The sequence below is a fragment of the Indicator indicator genome, chromosome 10, assembly GCF_027791375.1.
Source record: "Indicator indicator isolate 239-I01 chromosome 10, UM_Iind_1.1, whole genome shotgun sequence".
Taxonomy (NCBI): domain Eukaryota; kingdom Metazoa; phylum Chordata; class Aves; order Piciformes; family Indicatoridae; genus Indicator; species Indicator indicator.
In genome coordinates this window covers 983378-1001400 of record NC_072019.1, presented here as the reverse complement: position 1 = coordinate 1001400, position 18023 = coordinate 983378, and the positions used below count along the sequence as shown (strand labels likewise).

The 18023-nt window shown below is 60.0% G+C and overlaps 1 protein-coding gene across 1 annotated transcript; it reads right to left on the bottom strand.

Annotated features, from left to right (window-relative positions):
* Nucleotides 1-300: 300 nt before the first annotated feature.
* Nucleotides 301-16424, bottom strand: CRIP2 (cysteine rich protein 2). The gene is made up of 8 exons (XM_054384668.1): nt 16335-16424; nt 5069-5163; nt 3128-3185; nt 2558-2698; nt 2339-2407; nt 1853-1947; nt 1530-1587; nt 301-1371 (listed from the first exon to the last, which is right to left on the bottom strand). Exons 1-8 carry the CDS (start codon nt 16375-16377, stop codon nt 1304-1306), a joined length of 627 nt encoding a protein of 208 aa, XP_054240643.1. The 5' UTR covers nt 16378-16424; the 3' UTR covers nt 301-1303.
* Nucleotides 16425-18023: the final 1599 nt, after the last annotated feature.

Below are 18023 nucleotides of genomic sequence, written 5' to 3'. Positions count from 1 at the left end.
AGCAGCCATGGCTTGTGCTGCACCAAGAGCACCTTGGCTGAGCCTCAGGCTGCTCTCCCTTGGCCCAGGAGGAGCCAGCTGGGGCAGGACCACAGCAGCAGGGTCTCCAAACTGTCCTGGGACCAGAAGGATGCTACACAGTGCACACAGCTTCCCCCACCTCCCTCCCACCCCCCCAGAACTGAGCCACATAACACATCTCTCAAAACCTTTATTGTCAGCAAATAACAAAACTCAGCCCCACGGCGGCGCAGGAAGCCCAAGGGAGAGCAGGGTGCTGGCACCCCAGGGCTCGCTGCCACGGAGGGTCCCCTGCATCAGCCCCGCCTTGGTCTGCTGGGCAGCAGCAGGGCTGGGTGTGCACGGGGGGCCCGGGTGGGACTGGGGGGTAGGTGTCATTCTCCAAAGCAAGGGGCACATTTACAACTGGTTATAAATAAACAACAACAAGGAGAAACCTCCGGCTCTGGGAGGCAGGCAGGTGCCCTGCCCCGGAGCCGCCAGCCCAATGCGCTCTGCCCTCAGGAAGCAGGGGGCAGCTCACTTCCCCAGGGTGGTGGCTGCCAGGTACCCCCTGGCACAGGCTCTGCTGTCATGGGGAACCCGGCTGGAGAGGGTCACCAACCCAAAACAGCCAGCAGAGCAGGGTGGGCACCTGCCTAGGGACATGTACAGGGATGCCCTGGGAGTGCAGGGATCGGGATTCAAGGACCTGCATCATCAACAGCTGCTGAGGTCAGCTGTGGGCCCTGGGGAGAGTGAGGGCCAGGGCATGGAGGCCAGGAAGCTGCCAGACAAGCCAGAGTCCTGAGGCGACCCACACATCCCCAAGCAGCTGGTGAGGAGGAGAGCTGGGCACCCTGACCATCAGCCCCCATCTCAAATGCTGCTGGATGCCTGCTTGGCTCCATCAGCTCTGTGCAGGAGGCAGTGAGGGGCACACTTTCAAGGTGGGACTTTCCCTGCTTTCAGCCCCTTGGGTGGCACTCACTGTCCCCTGCACACAGTGACATCCCCACACCTGCCCTGCTGCCTCCTGCACTTGGGGGGGCTGGTGGGAGGGCTGGGGAGGACAGAGCACATTGGGAACCACCAGAAACACCTTCTACCTTTGCCTTTAAACACCAAAGCTTATATTAGAGGCTATGATATATAACCCAGGGGGCAGGGCCATCCTGCCCAGAGGGGAAACAGCAGAGAGAGCACAGCTCTGTGGCCAGCCTGGCAAGGATCTGCTCCAGCTGTGAGCAGAGGTTAGTAAGGGGGCACAGAGCAGGCGGATGGACGGGCAGGAGGACGCCGTCTAGGGCTGGTTCTTCACCTCGGGGTCTTTGTCATAGATGTAGCTTCCCACAGCTCCAGTGTTGACGCCTGCATGGGGGAAGGTACAGAAGGGTGAGGAGAGGGGAAGTGGCATGCTCCAGGGAGATGTCCCCTCTGGGTGGTGGCATGAGCATTAAGAGAGGCAGCCCAGGTGAGGCTCATGCCCCTGGCCCAGCTGCTCACCCCAGACTCCCACAGGCACTCACCCTTTGGCCCGAAGAGGATCCCATAGCAGGGCTTGTGGCAGTAGGGCTGTCCATCATGCTGTGCAGGGCAGAGAAGCATGTCACCCGGGGTGACCCAGGCAAAGGCCCGTCCCCAGGACACATCCCCCTGCCTGGCCACCTCTCCTCTGCTCATCTCCTGCAGCAGCTGCACCCCAGCATCCCCAGTGCTCCCCCAGACCACGGAGCTACTCCTGTCAGCCCTGCCCGCTGGCAAAGGCAGGTGCAGCACTGCACGGCTCAGGCAGGGCCCATGGGCACCCTGCATGAGCTGCCCAAGGCTCCTGGGGCAGGGACATCCTTACCTCGGCATGGCCCCCCGGGGTCAGAGTCTTGCTGCAGCGCTCACAGCGTAGGCAGGGGCGGTGCCAGTCCTTCCCCAGCGAAGTCACCTTCTCAGCTACAGCAAGGGCAAGGAGGGAGGGTCACGATGCCCCCTGCACACATGCCAAGGGAGCACCTCTTGTGGGGACATCACCTCTGCATGCAAACCCCTGAGGCAGCCCTGTGCACCCCAGCCTCCCCACCTCTGCCACCCCTCTGCTGCCCTCTGTAGGTGACAGAGTTCAGCTGAGGACAGGTATTAAGCTCACACCATGCACCTGGGAGGTGACAGCAGGGGACACGACGAATCCCTGCACCCAGGGACTCCCCTCTGCAGGTTCCTCAGGAACATCCCTCTGTGCCCCCAGTCCCATCTCTGAGACAAACCCCTCTGCCAGCCCCTTTGCATGCCCCAGGGTTCCCATGCCAGCTCAGGGCATGCAGCCACTGCCCACTGGGCACCTTACCAAAGTAGACTCTCTTGCCACAGCGTGGGCACATGTTGGGCTCGCCAGTGAAGGTGGTGACACTGGAGGCTGTAAGGAAAGAGAGAGGACATAGGAGTGGGAAATGGAAAGAGAGCTTAGCCAGGATACTCAAATGCAGAGGACCCCACACCACTGCCAGACACAGTGGCTCTGGATGACAGTGGAGGGTCAGGCTGCCTGTCCTGCCCTGCCCCTCACCTTTGCTGGGTCCCTTGGGAGGCGCAGCATTCACCTTCCTCTCCTCCACCTTCACTGGGTGCTCGATGGGTCCTGGAGCAGTCTGCCCCTCGATCTGCGGCTTGTCGTAGATGTAGGACCCAGCGCCGCCGATGTTCACTCCTGCAGTGGGGCAAAGAGAGGCCTGGGAGCACTTGGGGTCTCCATCCTCCTCCCAGACCCCTGTCCCACCTCGCCCAGCCCCACTACGGACACCTCTGCAGCTTGGCCCTGGCTTGCCTCCTCCCGACCCAGACTTTCTCCAGCTATGTCTGGGATAGGAGAATGACTCCACCTTCTGTTTGAATGGGAATGTGGTTTTTAAATACTTAAAAAAAAAAAAAAAAAAAAAAAAAAGGCAGTTGTCAGGCCAGATCCCTCCCTCCAGCAGCTCTCCTCTCCTACACAAGGGGACGCTGTCTTGAAGCTCAGCCCATGCAAGCCTGGCTTCTGCGGTGCTTTTGGGGCCACAGCTCCCTGCCAGCGGGGAGGAGGGGACCTGGCCCCTGCTGGAGCCCTGAGCATGGCTGCACAGGCACAGCACCGACGTACCTTTCGGGCCGAACAGCGTGGCGTAGCAGGGCTTGTGGCAGAAGGGCTTCCCATCGTGCTGGGGAGAGAAGGGGGCGTTAGGATGCTGAGCAGCCACCGTTAAGTTCCCTTGGGATCGCTTCAGCCCCCACCAGTGTTCAGAGAGCACTGTGGCCATGCCCACACTGTGCCCGTGGGTCTGCCAAGGACAGCCCAGCCCAATCCAAGTACTCAAGGGTTTTGCCTGCACCAAACCCTCCATCTGTGCTGCACAGGCCGTGCCACAGGGCTGGAGCAGCAGCAGCCCGCAGCAGCTCAGCTCAGAAACGCCTCCGAGCCCCAGCTGAACGGTGTGGGACCGGGACCGCCGTTAGGCACACAGAGCCCCACGGCTTCCACCGGGCTTCGCCTCCCCCCTGGCCTTGGCCTGAGATCAGAGGCTCCGCACCCAGCTGCTATCACCCCACTATCAGCCGGGGTCGATTATCACAGGAAGGCACAAAGCCGGCGATAAGCCCCGGAGCTCCCCACAGCCCTTTCTCATGGACCAGTGTGAACTGAGTCCAAGAGAAAAGAAAGAGCTTTTGTGGCTGGGGCAGGGGGCCCGCGGGGCTGCCACACACACCACCCACCACGGAGAACCCACTGGGACCCCATCCTGTGGCACAAACCCACCCCACTGCCTGCTCAGCTCCGTGCAGCATCTCAGCCCCGCTTCATGCCCCACTGCTGCTGCTCTGCCTCCCCTCTGAGCACACCTTGCCCAAACCAGGCAGGGCGGTGGCTGAGCAGAAGCAGTGTCCCTTGCCTTGCCTTCCCGAGACGAAGGCGAGGGCCGGGAGCGGCTGGGGGCATGGCTGGGGCAGCCAGCAGGCAGCAGGCTGGCAGCAAGCAGCTGCAGAGCATTGCAAGGCATAAATATCAGAGTGCTCACAGCGTTACTATGCCGGAGGGGAGGGTAAACATTTAGCTGGTCTCCCCGCGACACCTTTCCAACCCGGCCAGACGTGCTGGCTTGAAAGGAGGGAGAAAAAAGCATGGAAGGGCCAGCTCCGGCCACCGGAGCAGTCGGTGGGAGATTGGCTGTCGTCTCCCCTGGGAGCACAACGCAGCCTTATATGGAGAAGCAGCAAATCCCCCGGGCTTAACCCAGCCCGAAGCGCAGATCCAACACACGCAGCCCCATCCTCCCCAGCAGGACCAGCCCCTCTTCCCCACGGGCTGGTGGAACCCAGCACGGCTGTCCCTGCCACCTGCTCCCCAGCTGTTCTGCCTCCTAGAACCCTGCTAAAGAGCTGGTGACACGCTGGCATGACAGGCGCTGTGCATGCCACCCTGGGGCATGGGGTGGCACGCTGGGGCATCACACAAGAAAAACACAGTTGCTCTCAGGCCTGAGCACCTGCCACTGCTGGCACAGCACCCTCATGCTCCCAAGTGATGGGCAACCACGGTGGCATCGCACTCCAGCACACAGCCCAGAGCTGAGCCAGCATTGCCATGGCAACCCACACGTTCCCAGTCTTATGTGTTTTTAACCACACTCCAGTGCGGGCTCTTGGCACCCACACACCTTGGAAGCCAGTGCCGTGCCCAAACAAGCCTGCCCGGTGCACAGATCTGCTCCCAGTGCTTGCTAGGACATGCTGAGCCCTGTCACAGGCTGTCTGGGAGCACATACTGGGGTGGCACAGCTAGGGCACCAACACGTGGTACCAGCACCACTCAGTGGCTTGCCCAGGACTGTGCACAAGAGCTCTTGAGCAGCAGCAGCAGCATTTGAAGCCACACTGTGTGCTCCTGGGCTTGCATGCTGCAGGGGCAGTCCATCTGCATGGCACTGGGTACCTGCCACAACCCAATTCCTGGGACTCCCCTGTCCCTGGGGTGCTGGAGAGCCCAGAAGGTCACCCCTGCATGGCAGCACAGGTTCCCCAACCAGTCCACCCCAGCAGCTCTTACCTCGGCATGCCCGCCCGGGGTCAGGGTCTTGTTGCAGCGCTCACACTTCAGGCAGAACTTGTGCCAGTCCTTGCCCAGGGAGGACACCTTCTCAGCTGCAGGGAACATGAGAGAAGGTGAGCGAGTGCCCAGCACCTGTTAAAGCCCCTGGGGAGGCCCAGCTGTGGGCTGCCTTGGAGGGGGGCTGCTCATCAGTGTGAAGTGTAAATCAACCACACCACAGGGACCAGTCTGCTTCAGCCTGCAGGGTCCCTGGGGCCATTCAAGCCACAAGCACAAGACCCCCAGCCTCTGATCCCCAGTGCCATCACAGATACCCTTTCTCACAGGCCAGGCCAGCAACAGTAGAGTTTTCCTTTCTAATCCCTGGTACTATTTTTACCTACATTGTTACCCAGAATGACCCTGCTCCCATTCAAATATTTGGTGTTACCATGCCCACCCCACCCATTTAGTCATGCCTCCCCCACACACACCCAGCCTTTCAGCCTCCCTGGGAAGCTTCGGCTGTACTCCCAGTCCTCAGCTGGATCTGCCCCAGTGCTGCTCCCAGGACACCCTCCTGCCTCCAACTGTGAGGACAGGATGGCAGACAGCCTCCAGGGTCACCAACGATGGATGCTTGGCCCTGGAAAACACCCATCCCTTGTCCATGCAGATGCTCTCCCCTCACCCCCAGCCTGGGGGCAGGCACAGCATGAAGACAGGAACACAGACAGCATCCCTGCATTGCCCTGGAGTGCCATGAACCTGTGGAGCAACTCCCTGCCAGCACCAATGTGTTTCAAAGCATCAGTGAGCAAACTCAGGGGAGGAAACTGCTTTAAGACCAGATACACCAATGCACCCAAGCTGTGCATCTCCAGAAACACTCCAGGAGGGAGAATGAGCTGCCAGCTCTCATCCTCCATCCCACCCTCACACCATCCCTGCTCCTTCCCAGCTCCTATGGGGCCAGGTGCTGCCCTGTGCTCTCCACTGATTCCACTTCGCCCTCCCTCTCACCCACACGTGTGGAGACAGCTGGGCCCGGTGTGACTGCGGTAAAGCCACCGTAAAACTGAGGTTGAAGAGCCAAATAAAATATTTAACAAGCAAATAAAAGTGCAACTGGAGCCCTGTCCTGCTCTACAACTAGACCTCCTCCACAGTAGTGCATTTCCCAGCCCTTTTTCTTTCCAAGGGCCCCAGTAAATGTCACCTGTTTGCATCAGGTCAAGAGAGGGGTCAAGAGCTGCCCAAGGGCAGGTGCTGGCTTCTAGAGCCACCCTCCCAAGGCAAACAGCTGCATCCGGAGCACGTCACAGGGCCAAGATAATTGAAACAACTGCCAGCACCACACAAAAATTCAGTCCCGGTGCAAAGCGAGGTGGCCAGGGGCAGAGGAGGGCAGCACGAGAGGGGAGAGGCAGAGCCATTGCACCAGGATGCAGGGGAGAGCCCCAAGAGTATCCCCAAGACAGCACATGGGGGGTGGGCTTGGGGGACCAGCATTACAGGAGAGATGTAGAGGTGCTGGAGTGAGTACAGAGGGCAAAGAAGCTGGGAAGGGCTTGGAAAATAAATCTGATGAAGAGTGACTGAAGGAGCTGGGGATGGTTAGTGTGAAAAAGGGAGGCTGAGGGGAGACCTCATGGCTCTCTGCAACTCCCTGAAAGGACATTGTAGAGAGGCTGCTGCTGGTCTCTTCTCCCAGGTCATTAGTGATAGAACAAGAGGGAATGGCCTCAAGCTGCCCCTGGGTAGGGTTAGACTGGACAGTAGGAAAATCATTTTCCCAGCAAGAGTGGTCAGGGATTGGAATGTGCTGCCCAGGGAGGTGGTGGAGTCCCCAAGCCTGGTGGATGTGTTTAAAGGTGGTTTGGATGTGGTGCTTGGGGCTATGGCTTAGGGGTGAGCCTTGCAGAGTAGGGTTCTGGGTTGGACTTGGTGATGCTGAGGGTCTCTTCCAACCTGAATGTTTCTGTGATTCTGAGATGAACTGGAAGCAGCTCTGAACTGACCTCCTGGTGATGCTATGCACAAGTCCAGACCGTTGGACCTAACCACAGGGAGGAGAGGTCAGCAGGGTGAAAGGATTTCCCACCACAGCCAGGGGTCTGTGCCTGCCTGCTCAGAGGTGCCAGGGCAAATCATAGAACGGTTTGGGTTGGAAGGGACCCTAAGATCATCTAGTTCCAGCCTCTCTGCTATGGACAGGGACACCTTCCATTAGATCAGATTGCCTACAGCCCCATCCAACCTGGCCTTGAATGCTTCCGCAGAGGAGCTACCCACAGCCCCTCTGGGCAGCCTGTTCCAGTGCATCACCATCCTTGTGGTAAAGAATTTCTCCCTAATATCTAATCTCAATCTCCCCTCTTTCAGTTTGAGGCTGTTACCCCTCAAGCTATCACTATGCTGCCTGATAAAGAGTCCCTCCCCAGCTTTCCTGCAGCCCCCTTTCAGTACTGGAAGGTGCTACAAGGTCTCTCCAGAGCTTTCTCTTCTCCAGGCTGAATCCCTGCTGGCCCCAAGCCTGGGGCTCAGAAGAGTTTGTGTCTCCTCAGCCCCTGACAGCAGGCAGCTCACAGGAAAGGGGCCAAGGCCAGACCCTGGCTTCCTCTTTCTCTGCAGCCCTCAGCTGCCCCTGGAGGCAGAGCACCAGCCCCAGGGCACTGAGCCCCCAGGCCCTCCAGTGCTCCCCAGTCGAGACAGGGATGTACAGACATTCCCAGCCCTTCCTGGCAGGAACGGGTTCCTGCCCAGGGTGAACATGGAGGGAAACAGAGCGTGATGGGCTGGAAGCTGAGCCAGAGGCTCAGGGCCAAAATGCTGCTTGGCTTTGTCCTGGTGGATGCGCAGCCAGGCTAGGCTGTGCTGTGGCTGCATCACCCCCGGCTCTCCCTGTGCTGCCCTGTCTCCCCCCACCTCCCCCTGACTCCCCCCTAGCTCCCCCAGCTCCACGACACCCTGGCCCTGGCTACACAGTGAGGAGGAAACTCCGGGCGGATGTTTTCCAGAAGCCACTGCAATGACAGGACGGCCACAGCCCATGCTAGCTCCTTCCTGCCCCCCACGAGATGCAAGGCCCCTGCAGTGTCCCCCACTCTGTATCTCAGGCAGCTGTAATCCCTGCTGCTCCCTGACGTGTGCACCCCCCACCACCACCCTACGAGGCACCCCCAGGCCATGCAGAACAGGAAGGATCTCGATGGCGGACAGGGCAGGAGGGAGGAGGTAGCCCAGTGCCCCGTCCTGCTCCCAGGGCATGGGGAGAGCCTGGGAAGCACCGGGGCTGCCCCTTGCCCAAGGGTGGAAATGTCATCAAGAGATTGGTCGGGCATCCTCTGGCTGCAAAAGGAGGCTCCCAGGGGCCGCGGCCGGGGCCGGCACAGCCACAGGGCTTTCCATGCAGCATTGTTCACGCTGAGCAGAGGAAGCAGCTTGGAGCCTCCCCAGCCCGTTTCCAGGGCAGTGGCATCTCGCCCGTGGCCACACCGCCCCGTAAATCACTGGGAGGGAAAACACCAGCGCCCAGATTTCCTGACACCCAGCCACAGCTGCTCCACCATTGCATCAGCTCCAGAGGAGAAGCTTCTGACCATGTCCTCCCCGTGTGGCAGAGACCCCTGCACAGCAGCTTCCCCCCACTCCAAGCCCCCGACCCTGGGGGAAAGCTGCAACCAGTTTCTGCACTCTCCTGCGGGGAGTGCAGGGTGGCATGGGGCTCAGGCACAGGCTCTGTGCAGCCACCAATGCCATGCCATGCCAGAAAGGGCTGGCATCTGCACCCTCTCAGCATCACACCAAGCACGTCCTGCTCTGCTTGCTGCACACTCAGCCCAAAGCAAGATGCTCCTCTCAAGACCATCAGATTTAAACCAGCCATGCAGGACCCCCTGGGAAGAGCAGAGTTAGGGGTACTCAGCTGCAGGAAAAGTGTATGGCTTGTGGTTTGCCAGCCCTGCATTACTTGTCATGTGTGGGCACTGGGTGCCCATGGATAATAAACCGCTTCCCTAGGGAAAATGGCCCCATGGAGAAGAGGTGGAGGTATACGGCCATCCGTGAAACATAGCCATGGGATGGATTTGCAACCAGAACTAGGGAAAATCAGAGGCCAGGAGCAGTTTTCTCCACACAGCAGCCCCACCCCAGAGACAACACAGCTCATCCCTTAATTACCCACCGTGCCCAGACAAGGCAACTGGTGCAGGCCAGAGGTGGGTGCATCTTTTTTGGGGCGGGAAGGGCACATCCCTCCTTCGAGTCTCAGTGCCGGGGGCTGCAGCGAGCTGGCTCCAGGCCCTCGTACAGGTATTTCCACAGGATGACATCGGCGCTGCTTCCAGCAGGAGGCTTATTCAGCAGAAACAACCATAGCGTCTCTGCAAAGAGCTGGGCTGTGCCCCATCCACCCCACCGCAGCCCCGGGAGCATGCGGAGAAGGGCTGACAAAGCCCAGTCTGGAGATGAAGCTGCCAAATCCCCCCAGGGACCCAGCGACCAGCATCCCTGGAGGAGAGGGATGCCGTCAGACCAATTGCAGACGCATTTCAAAGCAGTGGTAGGCACAAAGGAATGAATGAGCACAGGAAAAGGAGCCCGGTAAGCGGCTGGAAACAAAGCCGGGAGCTCAGGCAGCCAGTAGCTTCATCTCCTTCCCAGCTCTTCACAGCATGGCCAGGAGATGGAAAAGGCAGAGGGAGAGCTTGGGGATTTCCTCTCTGTGCTGTGCCACCAATTGCGGTGCCCACAAGTCTCTTAGGAAGGCTCTGTGCTGCCTTCCCACATCCCCCACCTCATGCCCTCCCCAAGCATAACCAGGCAGCTCCTCTCCCCCATCAGACAGCCGGTGCCACCGGGTGCCACCCTGGGCTTTTCCGTGGCCAAGAGATGCATTTAGCCCTCCCGCAGCAAGGCCGGGCGAGCCCTCCAGCCCGAGCCGCTCACTCGCCGGGCTCTCTCCAAGGGTGCAGCAAAGCCAGCCCAATGCAGCCAGAGGGGGAACAAGGAATACCCCAGGCAGGGGGTCCCGTTTCCCAGGGCCTCACAGAGAGGTGAGGTGTTCCCCAGGTGCCCAGCCCACACACAGCCGAGCCCGAGCGAGGGTTGTTTAGTTTTCAGCCGCAGCCCTGATGCACGGCGCGGCTCCGGCCCGCCCCGCCGCTCCCGGCCCTTCTAACCACAAAACCTCCCCTACTGCAAGCACTTTCCTGGACAGCAGCCTTCAACCTTCCCTCTCTGCCTGATGGGGTCGGGGCAGCCTCCCGCAAGCCACTCTCCAGTTCCCATGGAGCTCGTATACCTCATCAGGCAGCATCTGCATCGGATGCATCCCTCCGGCTCTGAGGTAGCTCAGCTGTGGCTGTGCTGGGAGAGGACCAGCAGTGACTCTTGCCAGGCACTGGGTTCAGCCAGGGCTGCGCTCAAGAAATCAGCTGCATGCTTGCTGCAGCACAAACCCACACCCAAGGCGCTGCCAGCAGGACCCTGGCCCCTGGGCCGGCAGGGGGAATGCAGGCAGCCGGCAGCTCTCCTCTCTCCCCACCACATGGAGAGGGGCAGAATGGTCAGTGGAGAGCTGGGGCACGTGCACATGAGCAAAACCTCTCCCTGGGTAACTGCTGGTCCAGAGCTCGGTGTTCCTGCTGTGCACTAAGATACCATCTCTGGCAGGTGGAGCCAGGAGGATGAGACAGTTTCCTGGCTTGTGCTGGTGAGAGCAGAAGTCAGAGACATATTGAAGCAGCCAAGCCCATCTAAGTGTTCCTCCAGCTCCAAAGCTCCTCACCCCCCACCCTCCTGGCTTCCTGTAACAACAGGGCACAACCAGCCTCAAGCAGGGTTCAGCCCAGAGCTGTGGGCAACACAGTGTGAAGGCAGGAGGAAAGGATGCTTGGAATCTCCCTAGGGGCTGCATCATGGGCACTCCCCATCAGCAAGTGCACAGCAAACTGGTGGGAGAGCTCTGTCCCTCACCATCACCTCCCTGACTGCTTCAGGGCCTCCCAGCCCCCTGGCAGGAGTGATGGGCACCACCAGTCCACTACAGCCTATAGTGGCACCATGCACACTCTGTGTTTGATTGCAACATTGCAGTGACAGATTTTCCATTACCTCTCTCCTGGGCATTCCTGCTCCACCTTTCCTCAGCTTTCCTTTCCAGTCCCATCACTGCACCTCTCCTCATCCATGTGCTCCTGATAGGGGGAGGGAGGACAGAAATACAAGGAGCTTTGCCTGAGACCTGTCTAGAAACTGAGACAGGGATGCAGAGCTCCACAAAAGACACCAAAGGAAGTCACTGGAACCAGCCAGGCTTGCAGAGAGCTGCCAGCCAAAAGCCTGTGGCAGCCACAGCCCCCGAGCAGCAGGGCTCCCCATGGGCCAGCAATATCAGGGGGTAGGACACCCACGATGGCCAGCACAGCCTGCAGGCACATCCAAGTGGATCCCTGCATCCCACAGCAGCTGAGCCCCAGCTGTCTGCAAGGCCATCCTAAGCACAAATAGTGGCTGGGCAATGTGTGGATTGATAGCAGCCTTGTGGAGAAGGGCTTAGAGGTACAGGTGGATGAAGACCTGGACACAAGCTGACAATGTGTGCTCACAGCCAACGGCCAACTATATTCTGGGCTGCATCAAAAGAAGTGTGACCAGCAGGATGAGGGAGGTAATTCTGCCCCTCTACTGTGTCCTGGTGAGACCCTACCTGGAGTGCTGCATCCAACTCTGGGGTCCTTAGCACAAGAAAGATACGGACCTGTGGAAGCAGGTCCAAAGAAGGGCCATGAAAATGATCAGGGGACTGAGATCAGGCTGAGAGAGTTGTAGTTGTTCAGCCTAGAGGAGACAAGACTCCAGGAAGACCTTGTAGTGACCTTCAAATATTTAATAGCAGCCTACAGGAATGCTGGGGAGGGACTCTACCAGGGAGTGCAGTGATAGGATGAGAGGTGATGGTTTCAAGCTGAAAGAGGGGAGATTTCAATTAAATCCTGGGAAGGAAATCTTCACCATGAGGGTGGTGAGGCTCTGATTGCTCAGAGAAGTTGTGGATGCCCCATCCCTGGAAGTGTTCAAGGCCAGGTAGGACCGGGCTCTGAACAGCTTGGTGTCTGATTAAAGATGTCCTTGCCCATGGCAAGAGGGTTGGAACTTAACTGATCTTTAAGGCTCCTTCGACTCAAACCATGCTATGATTCTACAGACACACACTCCAGATGCCAGCACTGTTCCATGCAGGAGCTCCAAGCAGCTCCGTCAAAGTGTGCACCTCCCAGTGCACAACAGCAAGGGGGCTGAGACCTCACACCATCCCATCCTGCCCTCCTACAGATAATTTTCTAGAGCTGGAGCTCTTTTCCTGAGGGAAAAACTAATGCTAATCAGCCCTTCCTTCAGCTTCCCACAGAGGCATCCCGCCCCAGCAAGGCCCTGCACGGGGAGCTGGGAGCTGGCACCTCCTTAGTTACCGAATAATCTGCAAGGTCCACACACGCTCCTAGAGCAGCGACTTGAGGCATCAGAGCAGGCAGCTACCCAAGGAGCCCAGCCAGCCTTCGTGCTGGCAAGCCAGCGGCTGTGCTGATGCTGACGTGCTGACTGCTGCGCTCGAAGAGCTGCTTCCTTTGTCTGATCAAAACAAATCCCTCCTGCCTCTCCCGCCCGGCCGCTGGCGGGCCACCCTCTCCCAACAGCCAGTGCCTGCAGCCAAGGACAGCGGTTACTTATTAATGACAGAGCGGCTTCTGCAGCTTGACTTTCTGCAAGGCTGACCCCCTGGCAGTGCTCTGCAGGGAGAGCAGCCCACACCTCGCTGCACCTCTCTCCTCCGGGCACGCTCAGTACATCAGCATGACAGCAGGGCCGGGCATCTGCTGTGAGCCCCACTGAGTGTGCTAGTCTCCGACCCTCCTTGCTTCCCACCTGAATGGCTCCGTGTGTTTAGTCCCCACCAGCAAAGAGTCAGCCCACCAACAGTCACCAGGGAGCAGCTAACCCTAACCCTGCACACACAGACGGGACAAGCCTGGGGCTACTGTGTGCGTCCCCCGTGGTTTCAGCGTACCCCTTGGGAAGCAAACAACGCGGCAGACTCTTGCTGCCCGCAGACACCCTAGCCATGTGCAGAGTGGGCCCTGGGATCTGCCCACTGGCAGAGCCTGCTGCACGTGTGCTGGCCACGTCCCTGGGCCTTTCGGCTGCCTCGCACTTGGGATGGGAAAACAGGAAACCCCCCGCAGCCGCGATCCCCCGCAGTTCCCTGGGAAGAAAGGACAGGAGGCGGAAAGGCTTGGCCAGGGCTCCCGGCGACCCTGCAAAACTCATTTAAGGCTAGGGATGCAAAAGGGAGCCGGGGAAATGCACGGCTGTTTGGCTTCGGGCGACTGTGGTCCCTCCAGCACTTCCTGTTAGAAGAGATAACCCAACCCCAGCCCCAGTCCCAAGCCGCCGCCACCTGCCAGCGCGGGATGGGAACCAGCCCCGGCAGTTGCTAGCAGCACTGCTTCTCCAGTTAAACATTCACTCCATCCCTCCGACCTCCCTAAGGCAGGAAAGTTAGTCCTAGCCACTCCTGGAAACAATGTCACAGACCTCAGCCTTCTTAGGGGAAAAAAAAAAAAAAAGAAAAAAGAAAAAAAAGCCAGAAAACTATTTTTGTATTTCCCTGTGCTTTTTAAAGGAAAAAAGCTCATTCTGTAGCTCAGGAAACGCCCACATCCTCCTGACGACTCAGGGAGGAGCCCGCTGGATTTTTCCAGGGAGCATGAAGCAACAGGCAGGCTGGAAATGAGTTTTCCATCGGTACCCATGGTGGTTGGCGCTGCTCGGGCACGGCACAGGGCCGGCAGCGGGACACGGTGGCGTTTATCACACATGAGCCACGGCTGCAATCCCAGGCATCCGAGAAGCGCTAGCTGCCAGCCTTCATTCAGCACGGGCGAGGAGTGCTCCCGAACAAGCAGGGCTTTATGAATCACCTCCCCGTTCAGCTGAGGGCCAGCAGAGGAATTCACAAGCGTTCCCAAACCCCGGGCACGGCGCTCCCATCACCTTCCCACCGAACCATCTGGGCCCTTGGGAGGAAATCCCCAGAGACATGTGCTGGAAAGATGGCTCAGTCCAGTTTCTGTGCATTCAATAAACCGACCCAGGCTCATTCTGCCTGAGCCTGGGCGGCTCCTGAAGGAAAAGCTCAAGGCATCAGCAAGGACGTGCTGCTCCAGCCTGCCTCAGCTCCAAGTATAGAGAACTTTTTGGCTTACTGCTGTTTTGACTCACCCCTGCTCCCCACCCCACCCCCAGTCTCTCTTAAGGGCAGCAAGGAGCTGTGTGGCCCCTGCAGGGAGGTCTGTGATGGGGGCTGTCACTCCCTTGATGCCAACAACATGTGCCCCGGGGAGGCAGGACTGAGGAAGCTAAAGAGCAGCAAAGACCTGGGCCAGGACCACTACAACTACAGAAAGACACCTGGGGAAAGAGATCTGGCACACAGCTGGGGGCATGGGGTACAGCATCATTCCCACGCAGACCACATCCTTGAGAGACCCAGAAATCCCTCAGCACATGGGGAGGAAGAGCACAAGCACTGATGGGGGCTGGCACTTCACCTCCTGGCACAGCCTGGCCTCCTCCAGCAGCAAGGCAAGGGGGGGGTCTCTGAACCAGCCCCAGCCCCTCCCACGCACGGGAGGCTTATCCCCTGAGCACAGGGAGAGACTCTGACCCCAGGCCAGTGCCCAGCTGGCTGGACAGGCATGCTATTTTCTGCTTAAAAAGGAAAAGAGTGACACAAGGAAAGACTTCCAAGGGGCCGAGCCCTTCCCACCCCCACACAAATAGGTTTATTTAAAGGAGGAAGACAGCAAATTCCTATTTCTCTGTGTTTACTTGGAGATGGCCGGGAAGGAATGAAAGCACCAATGCCTCAAACACTCAGGCACCATCAGGGCCCAGTGGTATTTCTCCACAACCAAACAAACATGCTGAGGCAGCAGGGCCTGGACCCAGGAGCACCAGAAGGAGACTGGCAGAGGGGGGAGGCAAGCACCAGGCCAGGTCAGCTGGACCCTGTGGGCTGCTGGGGTTAGGGTGCCAGATCCATCCCAAGAGTCCAGCTGAACCTGCAGTACAGTCCTGAGGATGCCTGCCCTGAAAATTATAATGCCCAGGGCTTGGGGCAGGGGGGAGTCAGGTCACTAGCTGAGAAGCTCCCAGTTGGATCCAGAGCAGGCTGGGGCAAGCTCCTTAGGGAGTGGTGTGCGGAATCCCAAGGCAGAGGATTAGCCCTCACTCCTATTTCTGCTCCCGGCATTTTCTGCAGCCTGGGCAGTGGTGCCCACCCCAAGGATGTCTGGCAGGAGACACCCCGGGCAGCCCTGATTCTCAGAGATCCTGGCCAGCCACAGCCCACAGCAGGGCCCTCACAGACTTGCAGGGGTTCGCTGATGCCCAAACGCAGCCCGAGCATGCCAAGATGGACCTCCATGCCCGGGCACTGCCTTTGAAAAAGTGCCGCGGAAACCCCAAGCCTTTCATCAGCTCTCCTGCCAGGGAAGAGCCCGCAGTGGGCTGAGAGCTGGGCAGGGATGAGCAGCACACCTGGAGCGAGGCTTCCAGAGAATGGGAACAAATTGGCTGGGAGGAAGGTTTGTCTGCACCTGCCACCTCCTGCTCCTCCACACCAACAGACCCTCTCAGTGCCCAGGAGCCCCCTGCCCAGCACTCTGCCCATGTCAGATGGGCTTGGTTCCTCTGTGACCCCAGCCAGTGGGTACAGGGGAACATGAGCCCCCTCAGCAGCAATCCAGGCTGCAGGTACACACCCCAAACAGGGCTCCTCACCCCCTGCTTCACCTCCTCAGCCCAGGGAGCAGGGGAGGGTGTCCAGCACCCCCCTGCCACTCATACCCTCCTGTCCCCCGCCCCAGGAGGAAGCATCCCCCAACACAGCCTGGGAATGGGGGTCAGGGGAGGTCAGAACGGGGAGCCGCGGCCGCTGAGAGGGATCCTGGGGGAGGAACAGCACTGCCAGGCGGGGTGCTGGGGGGTTGCAGCAGAGGGGGGACACGGGGATGCACCAGGCGTAGGGATGGTGGACCAGGGGACACCCCCCGGGGCCGAGAAGGAGAAGAGGACCCGGGGATGCGTCGGGGTTTGGGGAAGCAGGGATGAGCGCCGGCTCCGGGATGGGGAACCGGAGCCAGAGCGGGGGTCCCGGAGGTGCGCTCCGGTTCGGGGATGGGGATTCGGGGCCGCGCCCCGGGGCTGCGCTCACCGAAGTACACAGTCTTGTCGCACTTGGGGCACTTGGATGCCATGGCGGGAGAGCAGAGCGGAGCTGAGCCGAGCCGTGCTGTGCCGCGCCGAGCCGAGCCGAGCCGCGCCGTGTGCCCCGCTCCGCCCGGCCCCCGCCCACTGGCCCCGCCGCCGCCCGGGGGGGGCCGGGGCGGGGCTGCCCGCGGAGCGTCTGTCCGGCTCGGCACGGCACGGCTCGGCTCGACTCGGCTCGGCAGGTGCATGGTGCCTGCCAGAGGGTTTTCCGCCCCGGGCAAACCTCCCATGTGCTGGTCCCCACCTCCGAGAACCCAAAGGATGCCAGTGCTCCCGGTCGGCCTTTCCCGGGAAAACAAGGAGGCTGCCATTCAGGGAAGTGACTTGTGGGGGTTTGACCAGCTCTGTGCCCAGCCCCCCGCCCAGTGCACGCACCTTGCCTGGCCCTGGGTGAGCCCCGCATCCCCCGCACCCACCCACGGAACCAGCGGTGCCTGTTACCACGACCCCAGCCCCAAAGCCCCTGCGAGAAATGGAGCAAGCACAGGAGCTATCTCATTCCCTTTTTTAGGCACACCCACAGCCCCCTCTTTTAGGGACAGGAGGGCACCTGCGGGGGTGCTTTCAAACTCTACGTGCACACAGTGGAGGCTGGTCAAGGTGCTGGGCTGCGTGGCTGCAGAGGTGCACAACCGGCTGCTGTGCTCCTTTGGGGTGGCAGACTGGTGTGTGAGGAAGCCCAGCGCTGGGGATATTGGCCAAGGCGGCAGACTGGCTGCATCCTTACAGCCTTCAGAGAGCCTTCCAGGGCACAGCACTGGAGCACTCACAGCTGTGGATGTGCGGGAGATGGTTTGGTGGGACGGCACCCAGGTTTGGTGAGATGATGCCAAGGTGGGGTGAAGGGCACAAGGGCTGGCAGCACATATGAAGGGGACAAGCAGCAGCCCCCTACCCCAGGAAGCACCACTGGGTATTCTTAGACACATTTTTTCCGGATGGGGTAACTGAGAAACCCAGATTAAGTAGCCAGGACAACAAGCCTGATACGGGAGAGCTTGGCAGGGGTATGGGGGCGGGAGGCCCTGGGGGGAGCAAAGATAGCGGTGGCAGGCGGCCGAGGCAAGGGAAGCAGGCGTGGCTGCTGGTGGTCTTGCCAGTGCCACACAGCACACGTGGCATCGCATGGCATGGGGCAGTGCCGTCCCTCACAGCCACACTGTGGCACCGGGGCATAAGCTGAGGGTACAGGTCCTGGGGCCAGCCCCAGCAGAGGGGCTCAGGCATCTCCCATCCCATCTGCAGGGTGAGCAGCTGTGCCTGCTGCCCTGGCACTCTCGGCCCTTCCTCGCCATAGCCCGGCTCTAGCAGTGCAGGCTGCCTTGCCACAGCGCCCAGAAGTCTCCTGGCGCCATTTTGCTCCGTTGCCATGGAAACGCCCATGTCAGAAATCCCTCTGGCTGCGCAAGGGATGCTCAGGGAGCCGTGAAGCGATGCCGAGGGCGGGAGCGGCAGCTTTCACCCGCTCTAAAACATCCCCACGGTGGGGTGCTGACCGCCTGTACCAGGGGATGCCCCTCTGTGCTGGGACGGCCGGATCCTGCCCCACGGGGCTGCTACGGACAGCGGGGGCGTGGGAGAGGGGCGTTCGGGGCAGGCGAGTGGGGCAGCAGGGTCCCTGGCTGGGGCGCTC

Excerpts from the sequence above, each read along its gene's own strand:
- CRIP2 (XM_054384668.1), bottom strand. The coding sequence starts at position 16,377 with ATGGCATCCAAGTGCCCCAAGTGCGACAAGACTGTGTACTTCG. Across the intron at positions 1,948-2,338 it reads TGGCAAGAGAGTCTACTTTG|CTGAGAAGGTGACTTCGCTG; the intron begins GTAAGGTGCCCA and ends CCCTTGCTGTAG. Across the intron at positions 1,588-1,852 it reads CCCCGGGGGGCCATGCCGAG|CATGATGGACAGCCCTACTG; the intron begins GTAAGGATGTCC and ends TGCCCTGCACAG.